The sequence below is a fragment of the Meriones unguiculatus genome, chromosome 8, assembly GCF_030254825.1.
Source record: "Meriones unguiculatus strain TT.TT164.6M chromosome 8, Bangor_MerUng_6.1, whole genome shotgun sequence".
Lineage (NCBI taxonomy): Eukaryota > Metazoa > Chordata > Mammalia > Rodentia > Muridae > Meriones > Meriones unguiculatus.
Window position 1 is genome coordinate 22,511,028 of NC_083356.1, and position 25,546 is coordinate 22,536,573.

General features: G+C 54.2%; 1 protein-coding gene across 1 annotated transcript in view; it reads right to left on the bottom strand.

The window, feature by feature from the left end:
• Triobp (TRIO and F-actin binding protein) overlaps positions 1-25,546 on the bottom strand; it is a 56,742-nt gene that overhangs the window by 26,843 nt on the left and 4,353 nt on the right. Inside the window, 9 exon segments of the mRNA XM_060389076.1 lie at positions 1,916-1,993; positions 3,878-4,876; positions 5,512-5,623; positions 10,230-10,858; positions 10,860-12,835; positions 16,290-16,446; positions 17,238-17,433; positions 19,078-19,217; positions 20,238-20,337. Of these exon segments, the coding sequence (XP_060245059.1) occupies positions 1,916-1,993; positions 3,878-4,876; positions 5,512-5,623; positions 10,230-10,858; positions 10,860-12,835; positions 16,290-16,446; positions 17,238-17,433; positions 19,078-19,217; positions 20,238-20,337 (4,387 nt within the window).

The window sequence follows — 25,546 nt, forward strand, 5'->3', positions numbered from 1 at the left end:
CCCAGGGCTCCCTCCTACCTCCCCCATCAGAGTTGCAAAGGAAAAAAAAAAAAAAAACTATCCTCTTGACCACGCTGCATAGTGTTTGACCAGCAGGGTCTCTAGGACTCTGTACATCCTTGGGATTTGTATCCAAAAACCTAAAGTCAAACTGCAGGCTGCCTAGGAGATGGGGAAAGGTTTCGGACATCTAGCTCACGTGGTGTGTGCCAATCACCTGGAGAGTCTGGTTCTAACACTAATCACCAGGAAATTTGAGCCAGGTGTGATGGTATACACCTGTAATCTCAGCATTTCAGAGGTGGAGGCAGGAGGAGCAGGAGTTCAAGAACAGCCTCAGCAATAGAGGGAGTTTGAGGCCCAAATTAAAACCACATTAAAAATATTAAATACATATTTCTGAGATTTTTTGAAATGTCTCAAAGATGTGGAAGTCTAGGTCCATCATCCTTTCAGCAGCTGCATCCAGGGACAAGGGGTCACACATGCGACCCCCGCTCCTGTTCTCACCAGGAGCTGCCTGGCCTTTGAGGCATTAACATGGAAGGCATGAGTCACAGAATGAATGCAGCTGCCTATGGCAGGGCCCTAGTGCCTCCATTTTGAAGTCATCTATGTTGGAGTAACCAAGTCACCAGAAAAGCAGAGGGCCTGGCCCATGGCCACACAGCAGGCTACAGGTTAAGGACAGGGGAGACAGAACTCCTCTGTCCTCTGGCTGGAATCTGCAAGTCTCTGGAATGGACTTTGAAGCATCAAATCACAGGAGCTCTAGTGAAAGGAGTGCTCCCCTTGACCACGCTCCCATCAGCCCACAGCCCTGACCATCACATGGCACCACTCTGGTTCGCCTCAACTCACACCACCACACACAGGAGACGTTTGCCAAGTGTTGTGAGTAGGCATGGGTGAACGAATAAATGAAGAGTGAATGAGGTAGTTAACACTTCTGTCCAGTAGAGGTGGCCTGGGGTGGGGTGGGGTGGGGGTGGGACCCTGCCGTTGCCAATTTCCTCTTTGCTCACCAAGTCCGGCCTCCAGGAAGCATGAAGAAATCGCCCCCAAAAGAGGAAGAGTGAAGTTGTCAGCGTCCCTCCCCACTTCACAGAAGGGAAGACCGGCCACCAAGCAGATAGGAGTGCATTGGCTGAACAGAGCCAGGGAGCAGCTTGGACAAAGGTGGGGAACAGAGCGGGCCCCAGGGAGGAGACCCGAGTCCTGGGTTCTCTTTTGGGTCCAGCCACATAAGTGGCTGTTTCTGTGTCTGTAGAGATGGGTTGGACAGCATGTGCCTCTCCCCAGCTCTGATCAGCGGCAGGACCACCTACCACCTCTGGCTTTTCAAGAGGACAGTGGGGAAGAGAAAAGCATAGCTACAGCTCCTCCTCCTCCTCCTCCTCCTCCTCCTCCTCCTCCTCCTCCTCCTCCTCCTCCTCCTCCTCTCATGCTGCCTTCATACCCCTTCAGAGGTTTCTGGCCAGAGGAGCGGAGCACAGCTCTGCTACTACAGCCAGCCCCACCCCCTGCGTAGCTCCTGCCTTCAGGGCCTTCTAGGTTGCTAATGCACCTCCTTTAACCCACTTTGCTACTCCTGACCCCAGCTCCAGGAAGCATGGCCCAGCCCTCTAATCCCAAAAGAACATTGCCCTCAGGAAGTAGTGGGGCCAGGCTGCCATTTGCTTAGGCAAAGAAAGTGTGCCAGTAAGTCAGAGCCAAGGACCGTCCCCACCCAGGTCCCCGCCCGATGGGTGGCTCTGCTGACCACCTCCTCCAAAGCTCCCCTTCTCAAGGCCTCATAGCAGGGCCAGTCTGGGTCTAGATGGTCCCCAGAGCCCTTTGGAGGAACTCATCCCACCACCAGCCCAATTTCCTTTCCTCTCCCTTCCCCATGTGCCCAAGCCTAGGGCCCAACTACCGAGTCCTCCTGCTTCTGGTCAGCCGGTGAGTCTTCGCCTCTGCTTGGTTCTGACACCTCAGGTTCCTCTGGCTGGAACTGGAGATAAGAAAGAACACAGCTTAGCCTGGTTCATCCCCCATGAGTCACCCAGCCACCTAACCTTCTAATTTTTCCAGTTCTTTTCTATACACCCAACATCACTGGGTCCATGTCGTCAATCCAGCCATCCTACATCCGCCCTACGTCGCCCTCCTGTCCCTGTCCATCATCCGTTCTGTACCCACCCTTCATCTAGTCATCATCTGACCATCCATCCAGCATCACGTATCCCCCATCCACTCATCCATCCATCCACCCTTCCAGTCGTCATTCATCGTTGGTTAAACATGCGTTCATCCGCTCCATATCCACTCATCATATTCCATGTAATGTTTACTCACCCAACCACGTGCTCGTCCGTCATTAAACAACCACCACTGTCCACCCCCAACCTGTCTATCTAACATGTACCATCTTACCATCATCCGTTCAGCTATCCCTTAGCCACTGGCCATCTGTCACCCAGCTACTATCCCACCTAATCATTGTGTCGGTGTGTGGGAAGCATCCATCCACTGAGTTGAACACCTCTTCCCTATCGGGCTTTGCACTGAGAGCCAGAGGTACAGAGATAAAGTACTCCGGGTCTCTGCCCCCATAGAGCGCGTGTTTGCTTGTGTTATGGTGCTGGGAACTGAACCCAGGGCTTTGAGCAGGCTATGTAAGTGCTCTGCCACCAAACCACATCCCTGACCTGTACCCACGATTCTAAGATACAAAAGCAATAAAGAGCTGATGTGACGGATGGATGGAAGCAAAACTGTGAGGCCCAGAAGAGGAATGTCACCAGCCCCAAGGTGGGATCAGTGTTGGAGGACAAAACATTAGACCTAAGACTTAAGACAGTGAACAGACATTTTGGTAGGTAAATGGGCAGGGGAAATAATCCTCAGCCACAGGAACAGCATGTGCAAAAACAGATGTGCAGTCTTCCAGCTGGCCCAGCTCAGCAAGAGGAACGTACGGGAAGGAAGGAAGAGGAAGGGGCCTTGAGTGACATGGCGAAGAACTTCATTAGAGAAGTGCCTGGAGCCTCAGAAAGGCCCAGAAGTTCTCCGCCTTGTCATCCATGAGACTTCCTTCATGCTGGATTGACACACGTATGACACATGCGTTTCTGCAGGCCTGCAGCCAGGGTGCCGTCACCCCCTCTCCCCCCACACACACACCAGTGCTCTGGGGCTTGCAGGGCATCTCCAGGTACAGCGCTGGGCCCATCCCGGCTACATCCCTACTCAGTGAGCGCTTCACAAACTCATCTCCCTGTGTGAGCTACTGAAAAGCCCAGAGGTTTTCCACTCCTCCCATCACCCACCATCCCTTAGTCTCCCAGGGATCCTGAACCTCAAGGAGAGGAAACCCCGGTCTTTTTGACCTCCCACCTCCCCCGTAAGAAGTCAGATTGGAGAAAGCCAGCAACCACTGGGACACATCATTGAATCCCCACCCCACCTCCACTCCCAACTCCGGAGCATCCTATGACGGCCTCACCTCCCCAGAGCCTGATGGCAACTTGAGGTCATATCATCTGACCCTGTACCCCTGGTGTCTCTGATTAATTAGACAGTCAACTAAGAACAGACACAGGGTGGTGTGGGAAAGTAAGCAGGGCCTTTGGAGTAGACACTTTAATATCATTTATCAAAACTCCTGCGGGTGTGACCCCTGGGAAATTCTAATGAGTATGGGCCTCAGTTTCGTCATTCTATAAAATGGGGATGGTGGCAGCCGCTTTTACACTGTGGGTGGCACATGTGGGCTCGCACACTGCCTGTCAGCTGGTGACAGAACTGCCAGACGTCTTGCTGACCAGTGGCGGGGAGGGCACAGTCTGAAACAATGGCCTCTGCTGGGCACCCTTCAGATATGGGGCAGACTTACCGCCTGGTCTGGTGGGCTGTGACTCTCTCGGTGACCTATCTGCTCCAGAGCAGCCAGAGCTGAAGTTTCTGGTCTGCTCGTCACTTTGGTTGTTGGCCACTGGGTGGAGGTACAGGCAGGGCTGGGTGGCTGTGCTGGGCTCTCCGACTGTTGCTCAGGGCTGTGTCCATTGGCTAGGGTGGCCTTGGGCCATCCTTCAGGCTGGGCCGGCGACTCTGTCTTCGGGGTGTCCTCTGTGTCTGGGGAACCCAGTTCTGGTTCTGAAGACTTGGCTGGGTCACGCCAGTGCCCAGCTGGGTCCTTTTGGGGCAGCCTAGCCTGCAGGAGCTCCAGGAGGCCTTCCCAGTCCAGCCTTGGAAGCCGGGTCCAGGCCCCATCCCCTGGTGCCCGGAAAAGGCTTAAGAGGTCCCTCCAGTCCAGGTCGGGTGGCCTCAAGGGACTGTGCTGATGTGGGGATGCTTCCTCAGCCCTCCAGCCCATGGCGGTTGTGGCCTCAGGCTGCCGGGCACACACGCATTCTGCTGGGCCTGTCCAGGCGTTGTCTGGGGGAACTGTAGACTGGTGGGGTCTGGACAATTCCTGAAGGCTACTTTGGCCCCTTGGGGGCCCCCCCTGTATCCCATTGCTGGGAGGTTCCTCCCAGGTCTCTGACTGTCCCCACCTTTCCCCGTGCTCCCCAAGTTCTGGCCAGCCCCCCAGACCTGGGTCCTCCTCCTGGCTGCCCCAGCTCTTCCCCAGGTGCTGGTTAGGACTTTGGGGTCCTGACAGCTCCCCCTGACTCCACCCTCCTAGAGGCTGCCTCAGGCCAGGGCAACCACTGTCCAGATGTCTCCCTATCTGAACCCTCCTCTCAGAGGACCTGGCTGATGTCCTGGCAGGTGGTGAGGTCCTCTGGGGCCGCCGGTCTCCCTCAGGCCGCCTCTCAGGACTCTTAGGATGTGGGGGCTCTGGTTGGCTCCGCTGGGCTGGCTCTGCCTGCTTGGCAGAGGGCTTGGTCACCTGCAGATGGGGTGAAGAGGTGGGTGAGGCTGCGGACTGCACTGGGTAGTTGCCGTCTGTCTTAGACAAGCCCCAGGAGAAGCAAGGCTGTGAGAGGCTGTATCTTCCTAGAAGCCTGGATCAAAGGTGGAAAGCCAGGGCAGGCTCTCTCTATGGCGAGCAACTCTTCCCTCTCACCCACTTTTCTCGGCTCCAGAAAGAGATCTGCAGAGAGCTGCTCGCTTTCTGGACTCCCCTCCCTAAGGTATTCTTTCCAACCTGAACTATCAGGTGCCCGAATTTCCACCAAGGGTAACTGTGCCGTTGGGGTGTGCCTCACCCTCTAAGTTTCATTTGAGATCCAATCCCCATGCTGGATGAGGCAGCCTCAAGGGCCTCCCTGATGCTCCTGTGGCACTCAGCGATCTCAAGATAGCAGGTGCCTCCAAGGACACAGCCTGAGGGGGGACGTCTTCAGAGGATTTGTATGAAGTCTCTCACACATTGCCAAGAGCTTCTGGCCCATGCAGAGAGTACAGTTCAATCTCATGCTCGGGCCCTGCCCTTCTCAAAGAGGACCTCCCTCCCAGGACACCTGCCTGGATCGGAGGGTGTGGGGAGAGGCAGGGGCCACTCAGGTGGCTAGCGGTGCTCACCTGCCTGCTGGGGGCAGGGCTGGACTGTCTTCGAAGTTGGCTCTGACCTTGGCTGGGCCTCTGTGACCGTCCCTCATCCCGAGCCTGGAAGGCCCCTGCTGCCTCCGACTTCCTGTGAGTAAATGTAGCTGTTCCAGAGGGCCTTTGGGACTCCACTCCAGTACCCAGCACCCCCAGCCCACCCCTGATAAGGGACTCACGGAGAGCCCAAAGTGAAGATGACCCTCTCAGGGCCTCAGTTTCCCTTCTTGAAAATGGGAACAGTCAGCAGCATGTAATCTGACTCATAAGGCCATGAAGACACAGGAGAGCAAGTGGGGAGGAGGCAGGTCTTGGCCACGGCTCCCTCCCACCTCATCCAGCCATGAGGCACCCACCCGCCACCCCCAACAAAGGTTAGACTGGCCCTTGTGGGAATTCAGACTTATTGAGCATCTATTGTATACCAAGCACTGAGCAAAAATAATCACAATGTTTAGAAAATATTTATTGAGCACTTCCTATAACCTGGATACCAAGCGCTTGGGCCGAGTCTCACTATACCTTGCACAACCTACTTAGGGAGGACAAGAGAGGAGCATGTTGTGTGTCCCATTTTCCATTCCTTTTCTGGTCCATATGCATGGAGCTAAACAGAACCCCAGCTCTCAGCTTTGAAAACTCTCGTCCCGTCTAGCCATTGGCAAAAGAGCTCCTGGCTAGATGTCTAGGAAGAAACTTTTCTCTTCAACCCAGTAATCCCAGAAAGGTCACCAGCAAATGTCACCATACCCAACAGAGATGACCTTCAGCCTGTGCCAAAATCCTCAGTTCCAGATACTTGTGTGGGTTAACAAGGCGAGGCCATGACTATGTTCAACATGGCGTCACATTTATGAAGCTGACAGGCTCGGGGCCGTGTCCTAGTGAGGGAGTTACCACAAGAGACTCAACCTCCATGAACCTTCTGTGGGGTCTCACTATTGGACTTCATCTAAAGAGGCATGCTTGAGACCCTAGGGGCCATCTCCAGCACAGCCAAAATAAGTAAAATGCATGAGCGAGGCCACAGCTGGTCACTGAGCAGGACCAGGAGGGACACCAGGAAGAAGGGAAGCTTTCGGTGAGCCCAAAGTGATCCCCAAAAGGAGACAGGAGGGGGGCTGTGCCGGGTCTGCCCACAGCTGGAAAACCAGTCAGAAGGCTGCAGAGGTTTTCAGATGGCGTGGACCACGGGTGGTGGCGACTCCTGAGACCCTAGTGCCCAGGAGGTGGGGCAGGGAGACCAGGTGTTCAGGGTCATCACAGGCTATGCGGGGAGTTGGGAGGCCAACCGGGGCGGCGTGAGACCCCGTCTCAAACCAACCAGAAGTGTGACATCAGGCTTTGCTGTCATCCTGTGGCTTTTGCTGATGTCATTAGAATTAGATCTGCTGGAGTCCTTAGCAGTCCTGAGGTCCCTGGATCCTAAGCTTGAGGGCTCCCTGAGGAGGCTCCACTTTTAGTCAACTTTGAGGCCTTTTATGGTGGATATGGTGGATATAAACATGGTTTTGTTTTGGTCCCAGGTGGGGGATGTGGGACTGATTCAGACGGTCCACAGCAGCAGACTATTTGCCTCATGAGGGCTCTGAGAGGAGCTCTTTGCCAGCTGCAGATAGTTTAAATCTGAAGACTCTGGAGAGAGAATAAATGCCAGAGTCCAGAGAGTTTGGAGTTCTAAGAAAGAACAAGGCTGCTCCTGCTTCCCCCACTCCCCCTTGCCACTCCTGGTTTCTGTTGTGAGACAAGAAGCTGGAGATCTCCTGAAACGAGGATTGGACTGGCTCCAAGGAACCTGATGACCCTAACCAGCAGGAAGCAGCTAAGAAAGAGAACACGCCCCCTCTCCCACTAACCCTTTCTCCACCTGGTGTTGGGGTGATGAAAGGGATTGGGGTGGAGTAGGGAGAATATGATATAAAAAATGTAAATAAAAGAGTTTTTGAAAAGTACACCAACAACCTTTGAGCAAGTTTCCCCCAGAACTGAGGTCTAGGTGCTTCAAGGAAGCAAAGTCCCAAACACGATGAGGACCTAACAGGAAAGTGCAAATGTTTGCTCTCCTTCAACTTTTTTTTCCATGCAAACTCCAGCTTGCTCGATGGGCATTCATCCCAATATGTCTTCCCTATCCCTTACGAAGCTTTAAAAGACAGGCCTGAAGAGCCCGAGAAGATCATGAGACCCCCATGGAAACCCAGCTCTTCTGCAATAGGACCAGCCCAGGGCCACCTGTTCCCAAGGGTTGATGTGGCTGCAATGTGATGACCAAGGAAGTGAGTTTCCTCTGGATGCTCAAATGGGCCTGTGAGCCTCCAAATGGTGTCAAAGAACCAACAGGACACGGCGGCACACACCTTTAATCCCAGCTCTGGGGGGCAGGGGCAACTATGAGTTCCAGGCTAGCCTGGTCTACCTAGCAAGTTCCAGACCAAACAGGGCCACATAGTGAGACACTGTTTTGTTTGTTTGTTTGTTTGTTTGGTTGGTTGGTTGGTTTTTTAAAAAGAACCAAAGACACCAAGTCTAGCAGATCCAAGGAAGACTGTTTTAAAAAAATTCAGGTATCTAAGTTGGGGTAGGGAGACTAAAACACTGAGCCAAATGCCTAATGATATGACTCTGCCAGAAAAAATGTTCCAGGCTCAGAGCAATGCTTGGGCAAAGTAGATGCTCAATAAATATACAGCAGAGGAGTAAATGGGAGACAATCAATTACAACCCCGCACGCCTCCCAACCCCACCCCGGACTCATAAATTCCTCCACACACAAATGCATGCTGTCCACAGAGGGCAAATGCTATTCCACCTGTAAAAGTACTGGATAGGGAAAATACCCCAGAGGTATAAAAGTGTGGCGGGAAGATGATGTACCAGGATGGGGAGGAGAATAAAGTGGACAGAAGTAACCGTGTGAGCCGGGTGTGGTTCAGGACACCGACCGATAAGACCAGTACCCAGGAACCCGAGGCAGGAGGACTGAGAGGCTAAGGCCAGCCTGGGCTACACAGCAAAACCCAATCCCAAAAATAAGTAACTGGGTGAGAGAATATTTAATAAACGTGTAAACATACTGTGATTCCTATTAGGGAGCCGACATGGTGCCCTCATGCACCCAGGTACACAGTGAGTTCAGTGCCAGTCTGGTTGACAGGGAGACCCTGTCTTCCTGAAAAATGGTTTTCCTTTTTTTAAAGATCAAAGAAAGAAATACACTAATGCCAGGATCAACGAAGTTTCCCTCTTGGATAGTAACTGGATCCAATTTACTGGGGTAGGCATTTGACTAAGAGAGACTTCTCATCCAGATTCACATCTTACAGAACTGTTGCCTCAGGGGCAGCAAAGATGGGCAGTGGTGGGGCCCGCCTTTGATCCCAGTACACTTGGGAGGCAGGGGCTCACGGATCTCTGAGTTCCAGGCCAGCCTGGTCTACCAAGGGAGTTCCGGGATAGCCAAGGCTTCACAGAGAAACCATGTCTTAAAAAATAAAAAATAAAATAAAAAAGGGGGTGCTGGAAATGCTCTAATGTCACAGTGAGGGATGTCTCACTCAGTCACATACGTGGTAAGACAACAGCTAATACACCCTAATTTTCCAGACCTCCAGGCACCCCTCCTCCCTTCCTCTTAACTCTAACTGGTGGAACTGCATCTCTGAAAACTCAGGGGCTGGTTCTGCCGAGGGGAGAAATCCCAGCCAGACCAGGAGGGGGCTGTTCCACTCCCAACAGGGACATGCTACATCCTGGCAACTTGGGGCGTTCATAGGACACTAGGGCTTGGGAGTCTGTGGCCTCGTCCCCGGAAGGTAATGCATCACCTCTGAAAGGCTGCAGTTCTGGCAGCTCTTATGTAAGGCCCCGTGGCTGGGGTGGGGTGGGGAGGAGGGTACAGTATTTCCTTGGCAGGTGTACGCTTCGAGAACCCCTCAGAGGAATCAAGCCCAAAGTACTCATCTACTTAGTGCCATGGATCAAGGCCAGGGCTTGTGTTTGCTGCCAACCACTCCACCACTGAGCTCCAGACTCAGCCCTGGCCACACATGTAAAACAAGCATGTCCGTCTTCCCACAACGTCCAGAGGAAGAGTCATAGCTACATCCTCTTTTCTCCCTCAGGCAGAGAAGAAACATCAGCCCCACCTCTCTGGATCATGACCCTTGGGGAGTTTCTCCTCAATGAAATCAATGTGCTGATAGTGTTCCCCCACTTTACAGATGAGGAAACTGAGGCTTAAGTAGGTCAAACTGCTTTACATAGGCACCACAGAATACGGGTTAGTTTTGACACCAGGCTTGGACTCAAGATTTTTGTTTGTTTGTTTGTTTTTGACAACTTGGCTACCCATAGTGTTACTTCAAAAAAAAAAAAAGGCCAGGCGTGGTGGAGCAGCACTTGGGAGGCAGAGGCAGGTGGACCTCTGTGAGTTCGTTTAAGGTCAACCTGGTCTACAGAAGTGACAGAGTGAGTTTCAGGACAGCCAGGGCTACACAGAGAAACCCTGTGTCACAGAGAAACAAAACAAAACAAAACAAAACAAAACAAGCAAACAAAGACCCAATAGACAAACAGAAAGATACGGTGACTTGCCCACGACCGTGCAGCCAGCATGCGGCAGGACTTGAACTCTTGCTCCTGGAGCTTTCCAACTGCTCTCCTCCCCAGCCCACCTGGCTGCCCCGGCCCTGGCTCACCTGCGCTCTTGCCCGAAGAGGCGCTCCACCTCTGCCCGGCCAGGGCTGCGGGTACGGCCCTCGTTGCTGCCCTGCGCCTGGGGCTCTGGACCCCTCTGAGCCAGCCTCCTGGGCGGGGGCAGGTCAGCCAGCATGGTGTACTCCTCCCTCTCCAAGCTGTGTCTGCTCTCCCCCGGGGGCGCTGAGCCCCGGGAGCCTGAGCTACCTGGGGGAGGGGAGGGTGCCAGGAGGCCTAAGTCACTGGGCAGGTGGCGGGGAGGAGAGGAGGCTCTGGGCGCGTCTCTATGGCCAATGCACACTTGGGAGGGCAGCAGTGGGGAGCCATGCAGAGAGTCAATGGAAGGGGCAAGACTCTCCATACTGGTCCCAGGAGGATCCTGGAAAAAAAGGGAAGGCTCAGGGGCCTGGCGTGGTGGGGAGGAGAAAGAGGGAGCGTCCCTGTGTCCAATACATACAGGAGCGGGGACGTGGGGAGGCTCACGCATAGAGTCTGTGGAAGGGGCCAGGCTCTCTGTGCTGGCCCTGGGGAGATCCTGGAAGAAGGAGGGCTCTGGGAACTGGCGTGGCGGGGAAGAGGCCCGGGGGGCATCGCGGTATCCGATGCACACGGAGGGGGGAAACTGCGGGGGGGTCATGCTGGGGGGACTCGGTCTCAGCATCTGATGTGTCTGGGAGGAAGGGGAAGGGATCAAACTGGGCATGACGAGGTGGCGAGGAGGCCCGGGGGGCGTCACGGTGCCCGATACACACTGCGGGTGGCATGTAGGGGGGTTCGTGGTGGGGTGATTCGCTCTCAGATGAGCGGGGATCTGGGAAAAAGGGGAAAGGGTCATACTGAAAGTAGCGAGGGGGTGAAGAGGCGCGAGGTGCGTCCCGGTGCCCGATGCACACGGCACATGGTGGCTGAGAGGACTCCGAAGAGGTCTGGGGAGCACCACGTGGTGCTGGGTTCAGAGGCGATGAAGTCCTAGAGGCGCTGGGATGGCCCGGGTTAGGAGAGGAGGAGGAGGAGGTGGCCAGGGACGGCGAATAGTGCTGGGGAGGGTCACTATGGGCTAGCTTGGGAGGAGCTGAGGTCTGAGCCCTGTCCCCTTGGGTTGGCCGGAGAGAAATGGACGCCCAAGGCACCTGGGTTTGTTTGGTGCGAGATGGAGAGGAGGTTCGGGGACCGTCACTCTGGGTCGGCCGAAGGGGAAAGGAAGCCCAAGGGATATCTTTGTTGGTGCGGTGGGGAGAAGGGTTCCGGGAACTACTCCCCTGAGTGGCACGGCGGGGAGATGATGGTCCTGGGTTGTTTTTGGGGGTGCAGCCTTGAGAGGAGGTCCTGGGGTTGTCTCGTTGGAAGGAAGATGATGGCCCTGGGTTGTCTCGTTGGGTGCAGGCGCTTCTGAGATGTTCCCATCTGCTGCAGGAGGCTGTAGTCTTATCTCCTTGGGTAGGAGGGGTCCTGGGGGTGTTCTGCGATATGCAGGGAGTCCTGGCGTTGTCCCGCCGGCTGGTTCTGTTGGGAGAGGAGGTCCTGGGGGTGTTCTGTGATATGCAGGGAGTCCTGGGGTTGTCCCACTGGCTGGCTCTGTTGGGAGAGGAGGTCCTGGGAGTGTCCCTCTGGGCACAGGCAGTCCTGGGGTTGTCCCGCTGGCTGGGTCTGTTGGGAGAGGAGGTCCTGGGGGTGTCTCTCTGGGCACAGGGAGTCCTGGGGTTGTCCTGCTGGCTAGTTCTGTTGGGAGAGGAGGTCCTGGGATTGTCCCTTGGGGCACAGGCAGTCCTGGGATTGTCCCGCTGGCTGGTTCTATTGGGAGAGGAGGTCCTGGGTGTGTCCCTCTGGGCACAGGCAGTCCTGGGGTTGTCCCGCAAGCTGGGTCTGTTGGGAGAGGAGGTCCTGGGATTGTCCCTCTGGGCACAGGGAGTCCTGGGGTTGTCCCGCTGGCTGGTTCTATTGGGAGAGGAGGTCCTGGGATTGTCCCTCTGGGCACAGGGAGTCCTGGGGTTGTCCCGCTGGCTGGTTCTGTTGGGAGAGGAGGTCCTGGGAGTGTCCCTCTGGGCACAGGGAGTCCTGGGGTTGTCCCGCTGGCTGGTTCTGTTGGGAGAGGAGGTCCTGGGAGTGTCCCTCTGGGCACAGGGAGTCCTGGGGTTGTCCCGCTGGCTGGTTCTGTTGAGAGAGGCGTCTTGGGCACATGGTGGTGACGTAACACGACGGGGTCCATCTTGCGGTGTGGAGGTCTTGAGGGTCTCTGGAGTGGCTTTGAGGGGAGAGGAAAGTGGAGTGCTGTTTCGCTGGGTGGACATAGTTCTAGGAGTGTCCCGCTGAGAGACTCTCGAAGGAGAGGAAGTTCTGGGGGTGCTCCGCTGTGTGGCAAAGGTCCTAGAGGTGTCTCTTTGGGCATTTCGTGGCAGAGAGGAGGTTTGGAGGGTTTCTTGTGCAGAAGCAGCCTGGAAAGCATCCCTTTGAGCAGAAGAAGCCTGGGTGGTGGTCCGAGGTCCACTTGGTGATGTCCCAGAGGAAACCTGGGTTTGCCCGGAGCGCTGTCGCTCCAGGGAGAAGTAGCCGCTTTCTGCCCTTAGCTTTGCCCAGTGCTGGCCAACACTCTGTCCACCACTGCCAGAATCTGGAGAGAGATGAGGAAGTTTAAGGTGAGGAGAGGAATCCAGGCAGGACAAAAAACCAGGGTAGCCCCCAGCCTGCTTCTCAATGGCTAAAGCATCCGTTCCAAAGAGACACAGCCTTCTTATTCAGGCTGAGACCTTCCTATTCGGCACCCCTGTGCTGCCAGGCCAGGGATTCACAATGACTCATGGAATGGGACTAAAAGCAGTGGGAGTTCCCGCATTAGGTCCCAGGACAGGAAAAGAAGGTTGCGCTGGTGGGGACTGTACCCTTAGCACACGTGAGATGGGGATGCCGGAGGATTGCCTCAAGGTTGAGGCAACCCCTCCAGAGGTTGGAGCCGGCCAGGGCTACATAACAAGAGCATACAACCAATAGACAAACAAGCCCAAAGGGATCGTAGAAGGAAGACCAGTGGCCCTGATTAATCAGCAGTTTGTAGTGTTGTGTTAATATTCTCTTTTTCTCTCAGGGGCGGGGTGGGGGCTGGGGCCTGCAGTCTCAAACTGCCAGGCAGGCGCTGTGTTGAGATGCGTCCCCCCCCCCATGCTAATCTCTTAACTACAGTCTCTGCCTATGTCATGAGTGAAGCTAACATCAGAGACTCCAGGCGAAGGGTCCAGTAGCCACTAGAGCTACCATCTTGGCAAAGCTAAGATCATTTCAAAATGAAAAGACCAGCCAGGGGCTCCCTGCTGGACTTGGAATGAGACCTAGGCTATGCAGAAATTGTCTCCTTCCCCTATCCCCCCTTGCCCACTCTCCAGGGCCCAGGACTCACTCTTTGAGGTCCTCCAGCACAACACAGGAGCCTCACAACCCAGGGCCGTTGCTCTTGCTGCTGCCTCTGTCTGAAGCACCCTTCCATCTTTGCCTAACTGTTTCCTCTAGTACTTAGGTTCCCTGGCCAGGGGCTGCCTTTCATGCCTGTTTCCTTGATTACGTGCCCTTCCCCTGGCAGCAACATGTGACAGGGCCTTCCTTACATTCCCATAGTGTCCCTGGGACTTGCAGAGGTGTGCAGCACACAGTAGGTTTGCAGCACACAGTAGGTTTGCAGCACACAGTAGGTTTGCAGTACAAATAGTGCTCCCACCTTTGGTTCTACTTCTGCCTTACCTGCAGTTGCCTTTGTGCCACCTACTGGCTGAGCTGCCTCCTGCCACCCTGCGCCCATCAAGATGATCTAGGAGCCTGGCTCTCACAGGACAAGGCCTCTACATAAGACGGTACACGAGTGTGCTTGGGCAATCTGTGTGCTGCCCTCCCCACCCCCCCTCCCCCCTGAGTGAGCTGTGCCAACTGGCATGTGCCTAGTAACATCCCAGCCCCGACTGCAATGTAGCAAGTGGCCACCAGGTGAACAGCAGCCACAGATTCTGGCTAAGTAGGTCACGGAGAGGATACCGCCCACTTTCAAGAGTGACAAAGCAAAGCCTGGCTGTGTGAGGCCTGTCTACAATCCCAGCACGGAGGAGGCAGAGACCAGAGGCTCAGGGATCCCAGACTAGCCTCAGCTACGTCGAGTTCAAAGCTCACTTGTGGCACCCCCACATCCAGCAGGAACATTTTAGCATCAGGATTTGAAAGGGAAGGGATGAGGCATTGTGTGCTATCCTGTTTCCAGCCAGCACATCGTGGGGTGGGGAGTGGGGGCAGTTTGTCTTACATGGTGACACTGAGTGGCTCCTTGGCTGCCGCAGCATCTGCAAAGCCCCTCCAGCCTTAGGGAGCCTTTTCCCTGTAGGTCAAGTCTGATAGAATAGTGTTGGGTACACTGAACATCCCAGTTGCTGGGCAATCTCTCACCCTGGGATTCAGCATCAGCTGGTGAAGACTCTGAGCTGAAGCAGATGTTATTAGGGGGATGCCATGAGCTCACCTGTCTTCCATCCTCCTGCATTCTGACTGCATCTGACTTCTCACCCAGCACCATCCCAAGGCATAGCTTCAACGACATTACTTCTCATCCCTCCCCAAACCATGCTTAGAGAAGGGAATCCCAACTCCTTGCCAAGGCTGAGGAGGCCCAGCACAGCCTACCTGTGTCGTGCACCTCACCCACATTTAAACTGCAGCTGCCAATGGGCCACATAGTTCTGCCTCCCTGCCCTGTCCTCCTTGATCTAAACAGCCTTCCTGTCCTGTGCCAGCCCAGTACCCATCTCCTTTCTCATTTGTGTCCCTGCTCATCCTCTGTCCTGGGCCATTAGGGCTGGCTCCTATCTCTCTGCTTTGTTGAATGCTGAGCTTTCTAGGGTCTGTGCTAACTCCTGAGACCCCAGAGCATCTTCACCCAAACTTCACCCATGCGTACGGATGAGACTCCTGCAAGGACCAGGAAAAGCCAGGACTGCCATGGAGGAGGGGGATGTCCTAGCCTCAACTCCTGACCACACTGAAGAGATACCAGGGCCAGAATATGGTGCCCACCATCCTGGACTCCCATCACAGCAAGACGCTGGCCAACCTCATCAGCCTCCATGGACTTGGCACAACAGAGGTTCCCCGCCCCCTTTTTCTCAGGACAGCACCCTAACTCCCTCTGGGATCTCTCCCCTCCTCCTAGCTCAGGCTATGGGGTTGGCACAGGAGGCCAGACTTGGTCATTGAGCTGACATACAGTGGTCCCTGTGAGAGCCCTTCCTGAGACTTTAACTGTAGCCCTCCTCCTGTGGGACGCAGACTGGCCCCTCTTGTGTTCGTCCTGCTGTTATTGGAGAAGGGTTTGACTAAGAATGGAACCATTTCGGCAGAAGGCAGAACGGAGTAGGGATGTGGAGACTGTCTGAACACTTGGGCCCAGCCATATCGGAAGTCCCGCCTTACCATTCTGTTTGTGGCAGGTGCTCCATTCGTATTCAGCTGGCATTAGCCTCTTAGAACCTATGGACCCTAATCTGTCAACTGAGGGAGAGCATCATTAAACTGGACAGCACGGCACTTCTATTATACAAGAACTTCTATTATTAAGATTTGGGTCTTTGGCTGGGCAGTGGTGGCACACACCTTTAATCCCAGCCCAGGAGGTAGAGGCAGGCAGACCACTATAAGTTCAAGGCCAGCCTGGTCTACAGATCGAGTTCCAGGACAGCCAAGGCTACACAGAGAAACCCTGTCTCAACCCTCTCCAGCCCTGCACCCTCCCCAAAACTCAAGACCTTGGGACTGGAGAGATGGCTCAGCTATAAAGAGCCCTGGCTTCTCTTCTAGAGGACCCGGGTTCAACTCTCAGCACACACGGCAGCTCACAACTGTCTGCAACTCCAGTTCCAGAGGATCTGACGCCCTCACACAGACATACATGCAGGCAAAACACCAATGCATATAAAATAAAAATAAATTAAAAAAAAAAAAAGACCTGGTCCTTCGAAGGAAGCCCACCCAGTGATGGCTCCTGGGGGCCCTTGACCATCACCACTTTGTAGTCATGAGACCAGCCTAAAAGGACTCACCCTCCTTTCTCTGGCCTGCTGTGTCTCCCCTGGCTGGGGACCTGGTGACCTTTCGAGCACTGTCAGCTCTCAGCGCCTCCTGAGGCCTCCTCGGGATCATCACGGTGAGTCTGTCCCCGTTGGGGACCACCCCTGGCCTCTCAACAGTGTCCCAATCCTGCTGGGAGAGGAAAGAGCTTGTTGGCGAGGAGAAGAGGGCTCTGGGCCTGTACTCCCAGCATGAAGGGTAGAAAAGCAGGTTTTTTGAGGGCACCCCTGCCACCTGTGTGGGGCACTCAGCCAGAGATAATTCAGCGAACCTTCTGTCAGCCTTGAGGAGACACAGCCATTGAAGCTAAAAGCTGGGAAAAACAGATTCAAATCCTAGGTCCACCACTTCCCAGCTGTGTGTTCTTAATTGAGTTGCTTCTCCTCTCTGGGCTTCAGCTCCTAACAGGGCCACAGCAGCCTCTAGCTTAGCGGGTATTGGAGAGCCTTTCTTGGGTTCAGGCCCACTGAAATTGTAAAGTGTAAAGGCAGAGGGGCAGGGACAGCCTCTTGGCTCCTCTCTCCTGCCAGCCTCTGCCAGCTCCTGAGCCCACTCCCTTCCCTCTGCCTTTGGAAACCACACCAGGACTCGGCAGCATGAGGCCAGGGGCAGAGCTGGGACCAGCCTCATGCTCGCTCTGGACACCATGCTTACTTCTCAGCCCTGAGACCTGAGCCAGCTGGTGACTCATCCCAGTGGACTGAAACTCCTCCCACCACCTGCCTTTACCACCTCCCACCCTGAGACAGCCCAGCAGAAGCCCGCCCTCCCAGCAGGAAGAGCAACCGCCAAGTTTGGCCTAGTGTTTTACTGTGGGAGGCTCAGCCCTCCTCTGGAGGCTCAGAGCTTTTTTCCCCAGAGTGGACAGAGGACACTAGGTAACGCTTGTTCTTGTTCCCAGACCCTGGCCCTCAGCTCACCACAGAAGACGAATTGCTGGTATCATGAGGAGTATTGCTGTTCTGGCTGGAGCTGGTATCAGAGTTCGGGCCCTTGTTCTGGAAGCTACTACAGGTCAGCCCCTCCAGATAGGATACCACCTCAGGGTCCTGGAGCCTGTTCCTTGGGGCGGCTGCAGGGCCCGCTGCAGGGGGAGCGGTTGTTGGGGACCAGTCCCTGGGAAAGGAGAGAGATCAGTGATTTTTTTCTTTTCCCTCAAAAGGTAACAGAGTCAGGGACTGATCCTTACCCTCCCAGGTACGTGTGTGTGTGTGTGTGTGTGTGTGTGTGTGTGTGTGTGTGTGTGTTTTCACACCAAGCCAGGGGTCTACAGCCACAGGAAGCCAGTGCTGAGGGCATCTGGACCGGGCTCCATATGGGCCACCTCATAGAACCATAGCAGCCTCCCATGGGACTGAATTCCACCATACAGATGAAGAAACCCAGGCTCTGAGGGTCAAGAGCCTGGCCAAGGCCACGTGCTGGGAAAGGGCAGAGGCTCAGCCCCCTTCAGTGAGCAGGTGTAGAGACACACAGCCTGGTTGGCAGATGAGGACTGTTAAATATTGGGGTTGGGAGTCGGGGAGAAGCAAGCCCCAGGGCAGGAGCTGTGGGAGAGCATCCACTTTTGGAGGGAAAAAAAAAAAAAAAAAAAGCCTGTGGCTGTGGTTCAATAGGCTTACAGCTCACAGTATTCTGAAAATGACCCACACTTCTGCCTATAAAATAGTAAGGAGGGCTGGAGAGGGGGCTCAGCTGTTAAAGGCGAGGCCTACAACCAAATATACAAAACAGTAAGGAGTGATGACGCTATAAAAGATCTATAGTTAAGGAGATAATGGAGCATTCTACACACGCCCCGCCCAAACCACACAACGCAGGCTTGCAAATCAAATGCTCTGACAAGTCCTGCGGCCTACATTCTACTGACTTGTCCCAGACTTCCTGAAATACGTTGACTGTCAGAGCCTCCTTTTTCTTTTCTCTCTTAAAATAATGCCCATCCGAGGGGCACACACGCTCTCAGACAATGAGGATTTGGTACAGCCTCTCTCTTCACATTTTATTTCTGCGGTGTGGGAAATCACACCCAGGATCTCAGGCACAGCGTCTGTCACTGTGCTTCAGTGTCGGCCCGTCTTATTTTACAAACAGGAAGAGTGAAGCATGAAAAGATGGAACAGCATGCCAAAGGTCCCACAGCCCACCACAGCAGATGTGACCCTGGGATCCAGCCCTCTGGGTCCTCAAGCCATAGCCTCTAAAGGTCTCATGACTCCAGTAGGCAACTTGGGGTCAGTGCAGGCCTGGGCTGGAGGGAATCTTTAAACTTGGGGACCCAGGGGTGACACAGCAGGTGCCCTGGCTGAGAGGACCATTAAACCTTTTGGAGGACTCGGGGGACAGCGTCTAGCTATGTAACCCAAGCTAGCCTTGAGCTCCAAATGCTCCTGCCTCCATTTCCTAGGTGCTGGTATTACATCCATCTGCCACCACACCCAGTTCCTTCAATCTTTTAAAGCCCTACGCAGGGACTGGGAAAAGAACCCAGATATCCCCTATCTTATGGAATTATGGGAAGGGCAGGGCCACCAGGACAGACAGCCAGGGTCAGGGGCAGAGCCCAGGTGAAACCAAGACAGAGCAATGTAAGCTTTCCAGGGACCCCAAGGGCCATGCCCAAAGACCTCTGTGCCTAGACTTTGTGGGGTGATCACATGAGCCATACCGGTTGCTGTAGATGGACACTGCCATCATGAAGAGGGTGTGGGCATTCTCCCCCCTAGGGAGCCTGTCCCTGGAGCCTGGAGCTCTACCCACCTCTGAGGCCCCTGCTTGAGGCCAAGGCCTTCCGCAGACCGGTCAGCACAGGTGCTGGTGCAGAGTGGGTCCTGAGGGACCGACGGGCAGCGGGGCAGGTCCAAGTAAGGTGCCTCGGCACTGGAAGGGTGGTGAGGCTCCTGGGCCCAGCGTTGGAGAGAGGAGACAGCTCAGGCCCACGTGGGACTGCCCTCCCCCTCCCCCAGACAGCCCCTCCCAGCTCAGACCGGTGGGTGTCTCCAGAAGTCACCGCCCGGGATCTCCCTGCTCCAGGAGCTCTGCCATCCTATCAGCTGGAGGCGCCCTGGGGACCCAGGCCAGAGTGAGGGGGCAAGCTACCTGGAGTGTATTTGCACACACGTATACATGCACGGGTCTGGGGACAGGTACACGTGTGTATAAGTATCTGTGCTTTGGGGGACCCGTGCGTACATCATCGTCGAGGAATTTGCGTCCCGTCGCATGTGTGCAGACCTGTCAGCTACACTAGTGCATGTACGTGTGCCAGAGCATGTAAACACATATGCACGTGCGCATTCCTGAGAAGTGCAATTGTACCGAAGGCCCCCGGAGCGCCCTTGCATCCAGAAGACAATAGGGGAGGACAGGACTGGCCTGGCCTGGGATGGAAGAGGGGGTCCTGAAGGTGGAGGGCCAGCAAGACCTAGAAGCGATGTAAGGGCTCTCTTCCCCCACAAGACAGGCAGGGGCCGAAAGCAGAGGGCCACAGCCCGTGGCACTGCCCACAGCAGAGCCACACCTGGGAAGGCTGGGACAGTCGGAATGGATGTTCCCCTCACAGAAGGGCCCCCCCATTCCCTCCACCTGCCAGAATGGCAGGGCCCTCCCCTGGTGGTGGGAGACAGGGCCAGGGCACCTCGTGCCCCGCCTCCTCTCAGGTTACCTGGGCAGCGGGCTCCGGCAGCGGCAGCTGGCGGCTGTCAGCACCCTCTTCCCCGGGGGGCTCCGGCTCAGGCCCCCATGCTGCCACCCTCCCAGGCCCCGACTCTGGGCCGCCGTGGCTGCAGTGTTCCAGGCAGCAGAAACCTTAGAGGGGCCAGCCTTGGGAGCAGGGCCCCTCATTACTGTTTCATAAGCCGGGGCCCAGCCAGGAACAATGCAGGACATGAAACCGAAGGAACCCGATCCTGGTGGCTCACCTGAGAGCAGGCCTGGTGGGAGTCTCCCTGGGGACCCTGGAGGCCGGCGGCTGGGACGGAGGCTGTAGCCCAGGCAGTGCCCTGGGTGGGCAGCAGTGCTCTAGAATTCAAGAAAGCCGCCATGAGCAAGGCCAGGCTGTGCCAGGGAAGGGCTAAGGGTCGGCCGCCATATCCAGGCCAAAGAAGGGCCATCCGGGATTCAGTTTCACACCTGCTCCGCAGCCCCGAATCTGATCAGAGCCAGGCAGCAGGAGGTGTCAGATCCACAGCCAGGCCTGGCGCCTGGGCCACCCAGGGGACGGCACCGTATGAAGGAGGGAGCTGTCGGGATTCCCTCGGGACTCCCAGCCCCTGAACTTCCAAAGGTCCCACCAGCACAGAACCCTCCCCACCCTGGCCCGACATGGCACCTGGTTCTTGCCCCATCCCTGGACCCTGTTCACATGAACCTGTCCAGTGGTCAGTCCTCAGCTCTGATTTCCTGCCTAGTCAATGTCACAGTCTCTGGCTACACACACACCTGGGTCCCATCCCAGCTGAATGACCTCACTCAGTGGCTTCCCCTCTCTGGGCCTTAGGATCTCTGAAAAGGAGGCAGAAGTGTGTGTGACCAAGACCTTGGCAAGGTGACTTGTCCTCAATTACGTCACCTATAAAACTGTCATGATAACCACAGCCACCCCCTAGGGGACATGAGGAGAATTACATGAGGTGATTAAAAAAAAAAAAAAAAACAATAGGAAACATTAAGTGGAATCTTATAAATGTTAAATTGGTAAACTATTAAATACAATAAAGCATAAACAAATTAACCAGATGTGGTGATGTACACCTGTTAATGCCAGCACTAAGAGAGGAGGCTTATGAGTTCAAGGCCAGCCTGGGTTACCTAGAAAGACCCTATCTAAAAAGGGCAGGAGGGAGGGGGAGGACAAATAGATGTAAAGGTCTGTGTGGCCCTAGCACAAAGCTATCCTTCCCTCCCTCCAAACCTGGCCACAACCCGCTCAAAAATCATGTGACTTCCCCTACTTTAACATCCCCCAGCCCTCAGACTCAGGTGTGCCTGGAGCCTGGGGATTTCAGAAACTGGAGATCCCAAGAAACTTCATAACCAACAGCTGGTTATTTCCAGTGGGCTGCAGGGGACACCTTGTGACCGGAGACATTTCCACATATGGCTCACATATATATTTACTTTTATTTTACGTGCAGTGGTGTTTTGCCTGCATCTGTATCTGTGTGTGTGTGTGGGGGGGGTGTCAGAGCCTTAAAACTGGAGTTACAGAAAGGTGTGAATAGCCATGTGGTTGCTGGGAATTGAACCTGCCTCTTCTGGAAGAGCAGCCAATGCTCTTAACCACTGAGCCATCTCTCCAGCCCTACCAGTGATGCTTTTTTTTTTTTAAGATTTATTTATTTATTTTATGTATGAGAGCTCCTCTGCATGTACACCTGCACGCCAGAAGAGGGCAGCAGATCTCAGCATAGACAGTTGTGAGCCACCATGTGGCTGTCAGAAATTGAACCCAGGACCTCTGGTAGAGCAGACAGTACTCTTAACCACTGAGCCACCTCTCTCCAGCCCCCAGCGATGCTTTTAAATACAGACTTTCTGTGCTCCATGAGTCTGAACTCTCTGGATTGGAAGGTAGGGGCAAATGAGGTCAAGATTCCAGAATCTTTTGGGGCAAGCTGGGGCACCGGCTACATTAGGTTCCTTGGAGATGTGCTCTTACAATGATCTGGTGAGACAGTGGGCAGCACGAACAGAGCGAGTGTGGTTGCTGGCTCTCTGGGAAAGCAGTAGAGACTCTCCATCTGCTACTGTCTGCCGTGGGGCATCATGGGATGGGGTCCAGGGAGGCAGCCAGAAAGGTCCAGTGGCTTGGTAAGGGTCAGATAAAAACCTGACTTGTTTTAGGCAGTGTTGGCAATGAAAGTCAGAGGTTTGTTCATGCTAGGCAGGTGTCCTACTTCTGAGCTGCATCCTTAAACTGGGGTTAGCACTTGCTCTCTCTCTCTCTCTCTTCCTCTCTCCCTCTGGGGGGTGAGGGGGCTTGCACACAAATATGTGTGCACATGGGGACCAGAGAGTGACAGTGGTGACTTTCTCTACTGTTTTCCATCTTTAATTTGTTTGTTTGTTTTGTAGACAGGGTTTCCTGTGTGGCCTTGGCTCCTTGGCTGTCCTGGAACTCATTCTGTAGACCAGGCTGGCTTCAAACTCAGAGATAAGCCTGCCATTACCGCTGGGTATTTTGTTTTTTTTTTTTGTTTGTTTGTTTGTTTTGTTTTGTTTAGGAAAGTTTCTGTAGCCCTAGCTGGCCTGAAACTCACTATGTAGCCCAGGCTGGTCTTGAACTCAAAGAGATATTACTTGCTTCTGCCTCCCAAGTTCTGTTAAGGATGTGAACCACCATGCATAGCTCTACCTTTTAAAAATTATTTATAAGCCAGGTGGTGATGGTACGCACCTTAAATCCTAGTGCTTAGGAGGCAAATAGCTCTCTGAGGCAGGCAGATCTCTGGGTTCAAGGCCAGCCTGATCTACAGAGTGAGTTCCAGGACAGCCAGGGCTACACAGAAAAACACTGTCCTGAAAAAAACAAAACAAAACAAAACATTTTTTTGTTCCTTTGTTTTTTTTGAGACAGGGTGCTAGGATTAAAGGCATGTGTCACCACACCTAGTCCCTCATCAGCTTTTAATTTCAAGTGACAAGAAGACAGAGGTGGCACATAAAATGGGAGATGAGCACTCAGAGCGCTGAGGGCACACGCCAGCCGGTGGTTCTCCTTGCCGAGGAGCTTGGAGAGATGCTTCACTGCTTGCAGGGTTCACATCCCACTTGTTTCAGTGGTAACCTCAGCTTGTAAAAATTTGCTTGGGAGCTGGAGAGATGGCTCAGAGGTTAAGAGCACTGGCTGCTCTTCCTAAATGGTCCTGAGTTCAATTCCCAGCAGTCACATGGGGGCTCACAACCATCTGTAATGAGATCTGGTGCCCTCTTCTGGCATGTAAGCACACGTGTAGGCAGAACAATGTATAAATAATAAACAAATAGATTTTTTTTTAATCTGCTCACCTCCGAAGGCACGGGAAAGTCACTGAGGAAACCTGGGACTATGGGACTCTGCTGATAAGGTTAAGCCTGGCATTTCCAGATCGTCTCCGAGCTCAGTGTAAGATGGTGGACTCCCTTTCTCAGCTGGGTTCTCTCTCCGCCTGACCTGGGGAACCTCAGACTTTCTAAGGAGGTCACAGAGCCCTCAGGGAGCTTACAAGCCCAACCCTTTCCTGATCCCAGCAAGCACCTTCGGATTCCTGAAAACACCCCCCTCCCATTCTAACGAGGTGTCCTGGAGTCTTGACTTTCAGCCAAAGACTTTAACTGTACCTGGACTTCTTACTCCCACCCATAGGATAATCAAGTACTGCTTTCCCCCTCTTATGATAGGGCTGTGTTGTTACATGCAAATGAAGTATCCCTGGCAAATCAAACACATTCACCCTCCAAACCCCTCCCACTGCCCACGGTTTCTAAGTCCCTGTTTCACACGAAATAAACGGGTCAGCATCATCTGTGTCATCAAAGACAAGTCTAATACTTGTCATTTATTCTGGGGAAGGAGGGACTCCTCTTCTCCCCGAGGAATTCATCGCTGGATCCCTGGGGATTGGCCCCTCTGGGTCAGTCGGTCAGCCCCGTGTTGTTGCAGCCCCTCCCCCCTTCTGCCAGCCTGTCAGCCCAGATCACTGCTGCCATCTTTCTAGCGCCATTTTGCCCACCGCAGTGCCTGGCTATTCTGAACACAGCCATTTTGTCCGCTCGAAAAAAAAAAACAAAAAAAAAACAGGCTCTGGCCTCTAATTCTCTGTTACTGGCTGCTCACAAAGTGATCACTCACGTACTCGCCTAGGCTCGGCCTTCATTGCCACCTGGCTCCGGTTTTAGAGCCCTGGGCTCCCTTGACCCTGCACTTCGCCCTTTTCTGCCCCAAGTTTCCACGGCCCCCAGCTTCCCAGGAGAGTACCTGACAGAGCCCAGGCTCCCACTGGAGGCAGAATGACAGGGACCCAGCTCTAAGGACACAAGTCTCTGCGCACGGGGTGTGATAGTAAAAACTGACTCTAGGGTCTGAACATACTTTTGTCGCCATCTCAAGGCCACCATCACCTTTGGACCAAATGCATACGTGTGGCATCTCCCTGTTTTCCTCTCTCCTCCCTGCTTTCCACACTTTGCCCAGCAACCACAGCAACGCTGAAAATGAAGACTGGATCGCGTCAGTCACTCTTTTTAAAAAAATCCTTTGTGTCAGGCTGGAGAAATGGCTCTGTAGCTAAGAGCACTGGCTACTTCCAAAGGACAGGGGTTTGACTCCCAGCACCCACATGGCAGCTCACAACTGTCTGTAAACTCCAGTCCAAGGAGATCTGACACCCTCACACCAATGCACATAAAATAAAATCAAATAGAAAATTAAAAATTTCTTACTGGGGTGGGGATGGCTCCGCGATTCGGGGCACTGCCTGCTTTTCCAGAGGACTCAGCACCCACACGGCAGTTTACAGCCGTCTGTGACTCCAAGATCTGACACCCTCACATAGACATACAGGCAGGCAAAACAACGCACAGCCGGGCACACCTGTAATCCCAGCACTTGGGAGGCAGAGGCAGGCTGATCTCTATGAGTTTGCGGCCAGCCTGCTCTACAGAGTGAGTTCCAGGACAACCAGAGCTATACAGGGAAACAAACAAACAAACAACAACAACAAAAACCACAAAAACAAAAAACACCAATGCACATAAAATAAAGGTAAGTGCATTAAAAAAAATCCTTAGTGTCACCTCATGACAGCTGAGGTGGAATCTAAGATCCTCAGCGTGTCAATGGCCTCCACCCAATTCTCCATCCTGTATCTGGTGGCTCTCCCTCTCAGTGACAATCTCCGGCCCTCCGATGCCTCACTCTTTCTCCCTCAAGACCTTTTACACACCTTACTATTACCTCCTCCTCTTCTCCCCAGCTTCACTGGCAAGCCTTTAGTAAGCCTCGGAAGGTGCTCGGAGAACTTTCCCATGTCCTGACTACTCCGTAGCCTGGATCATAACCATGAGGAAACAGCCATCTCCGTGGACCCTTCCTTCTTCTCCACGTCTTTGGCTAGACCACCAGCCCCCTGGGGCCAGTGACGTCACCGCCTCACTAAACATCGATGCCCTAGAACCCTGGCTCAGTTCAAGCAACTACTCATTCCCAATGAGCACACGAGTGGACCCAGAATCTTGGCTGGGAAATGGT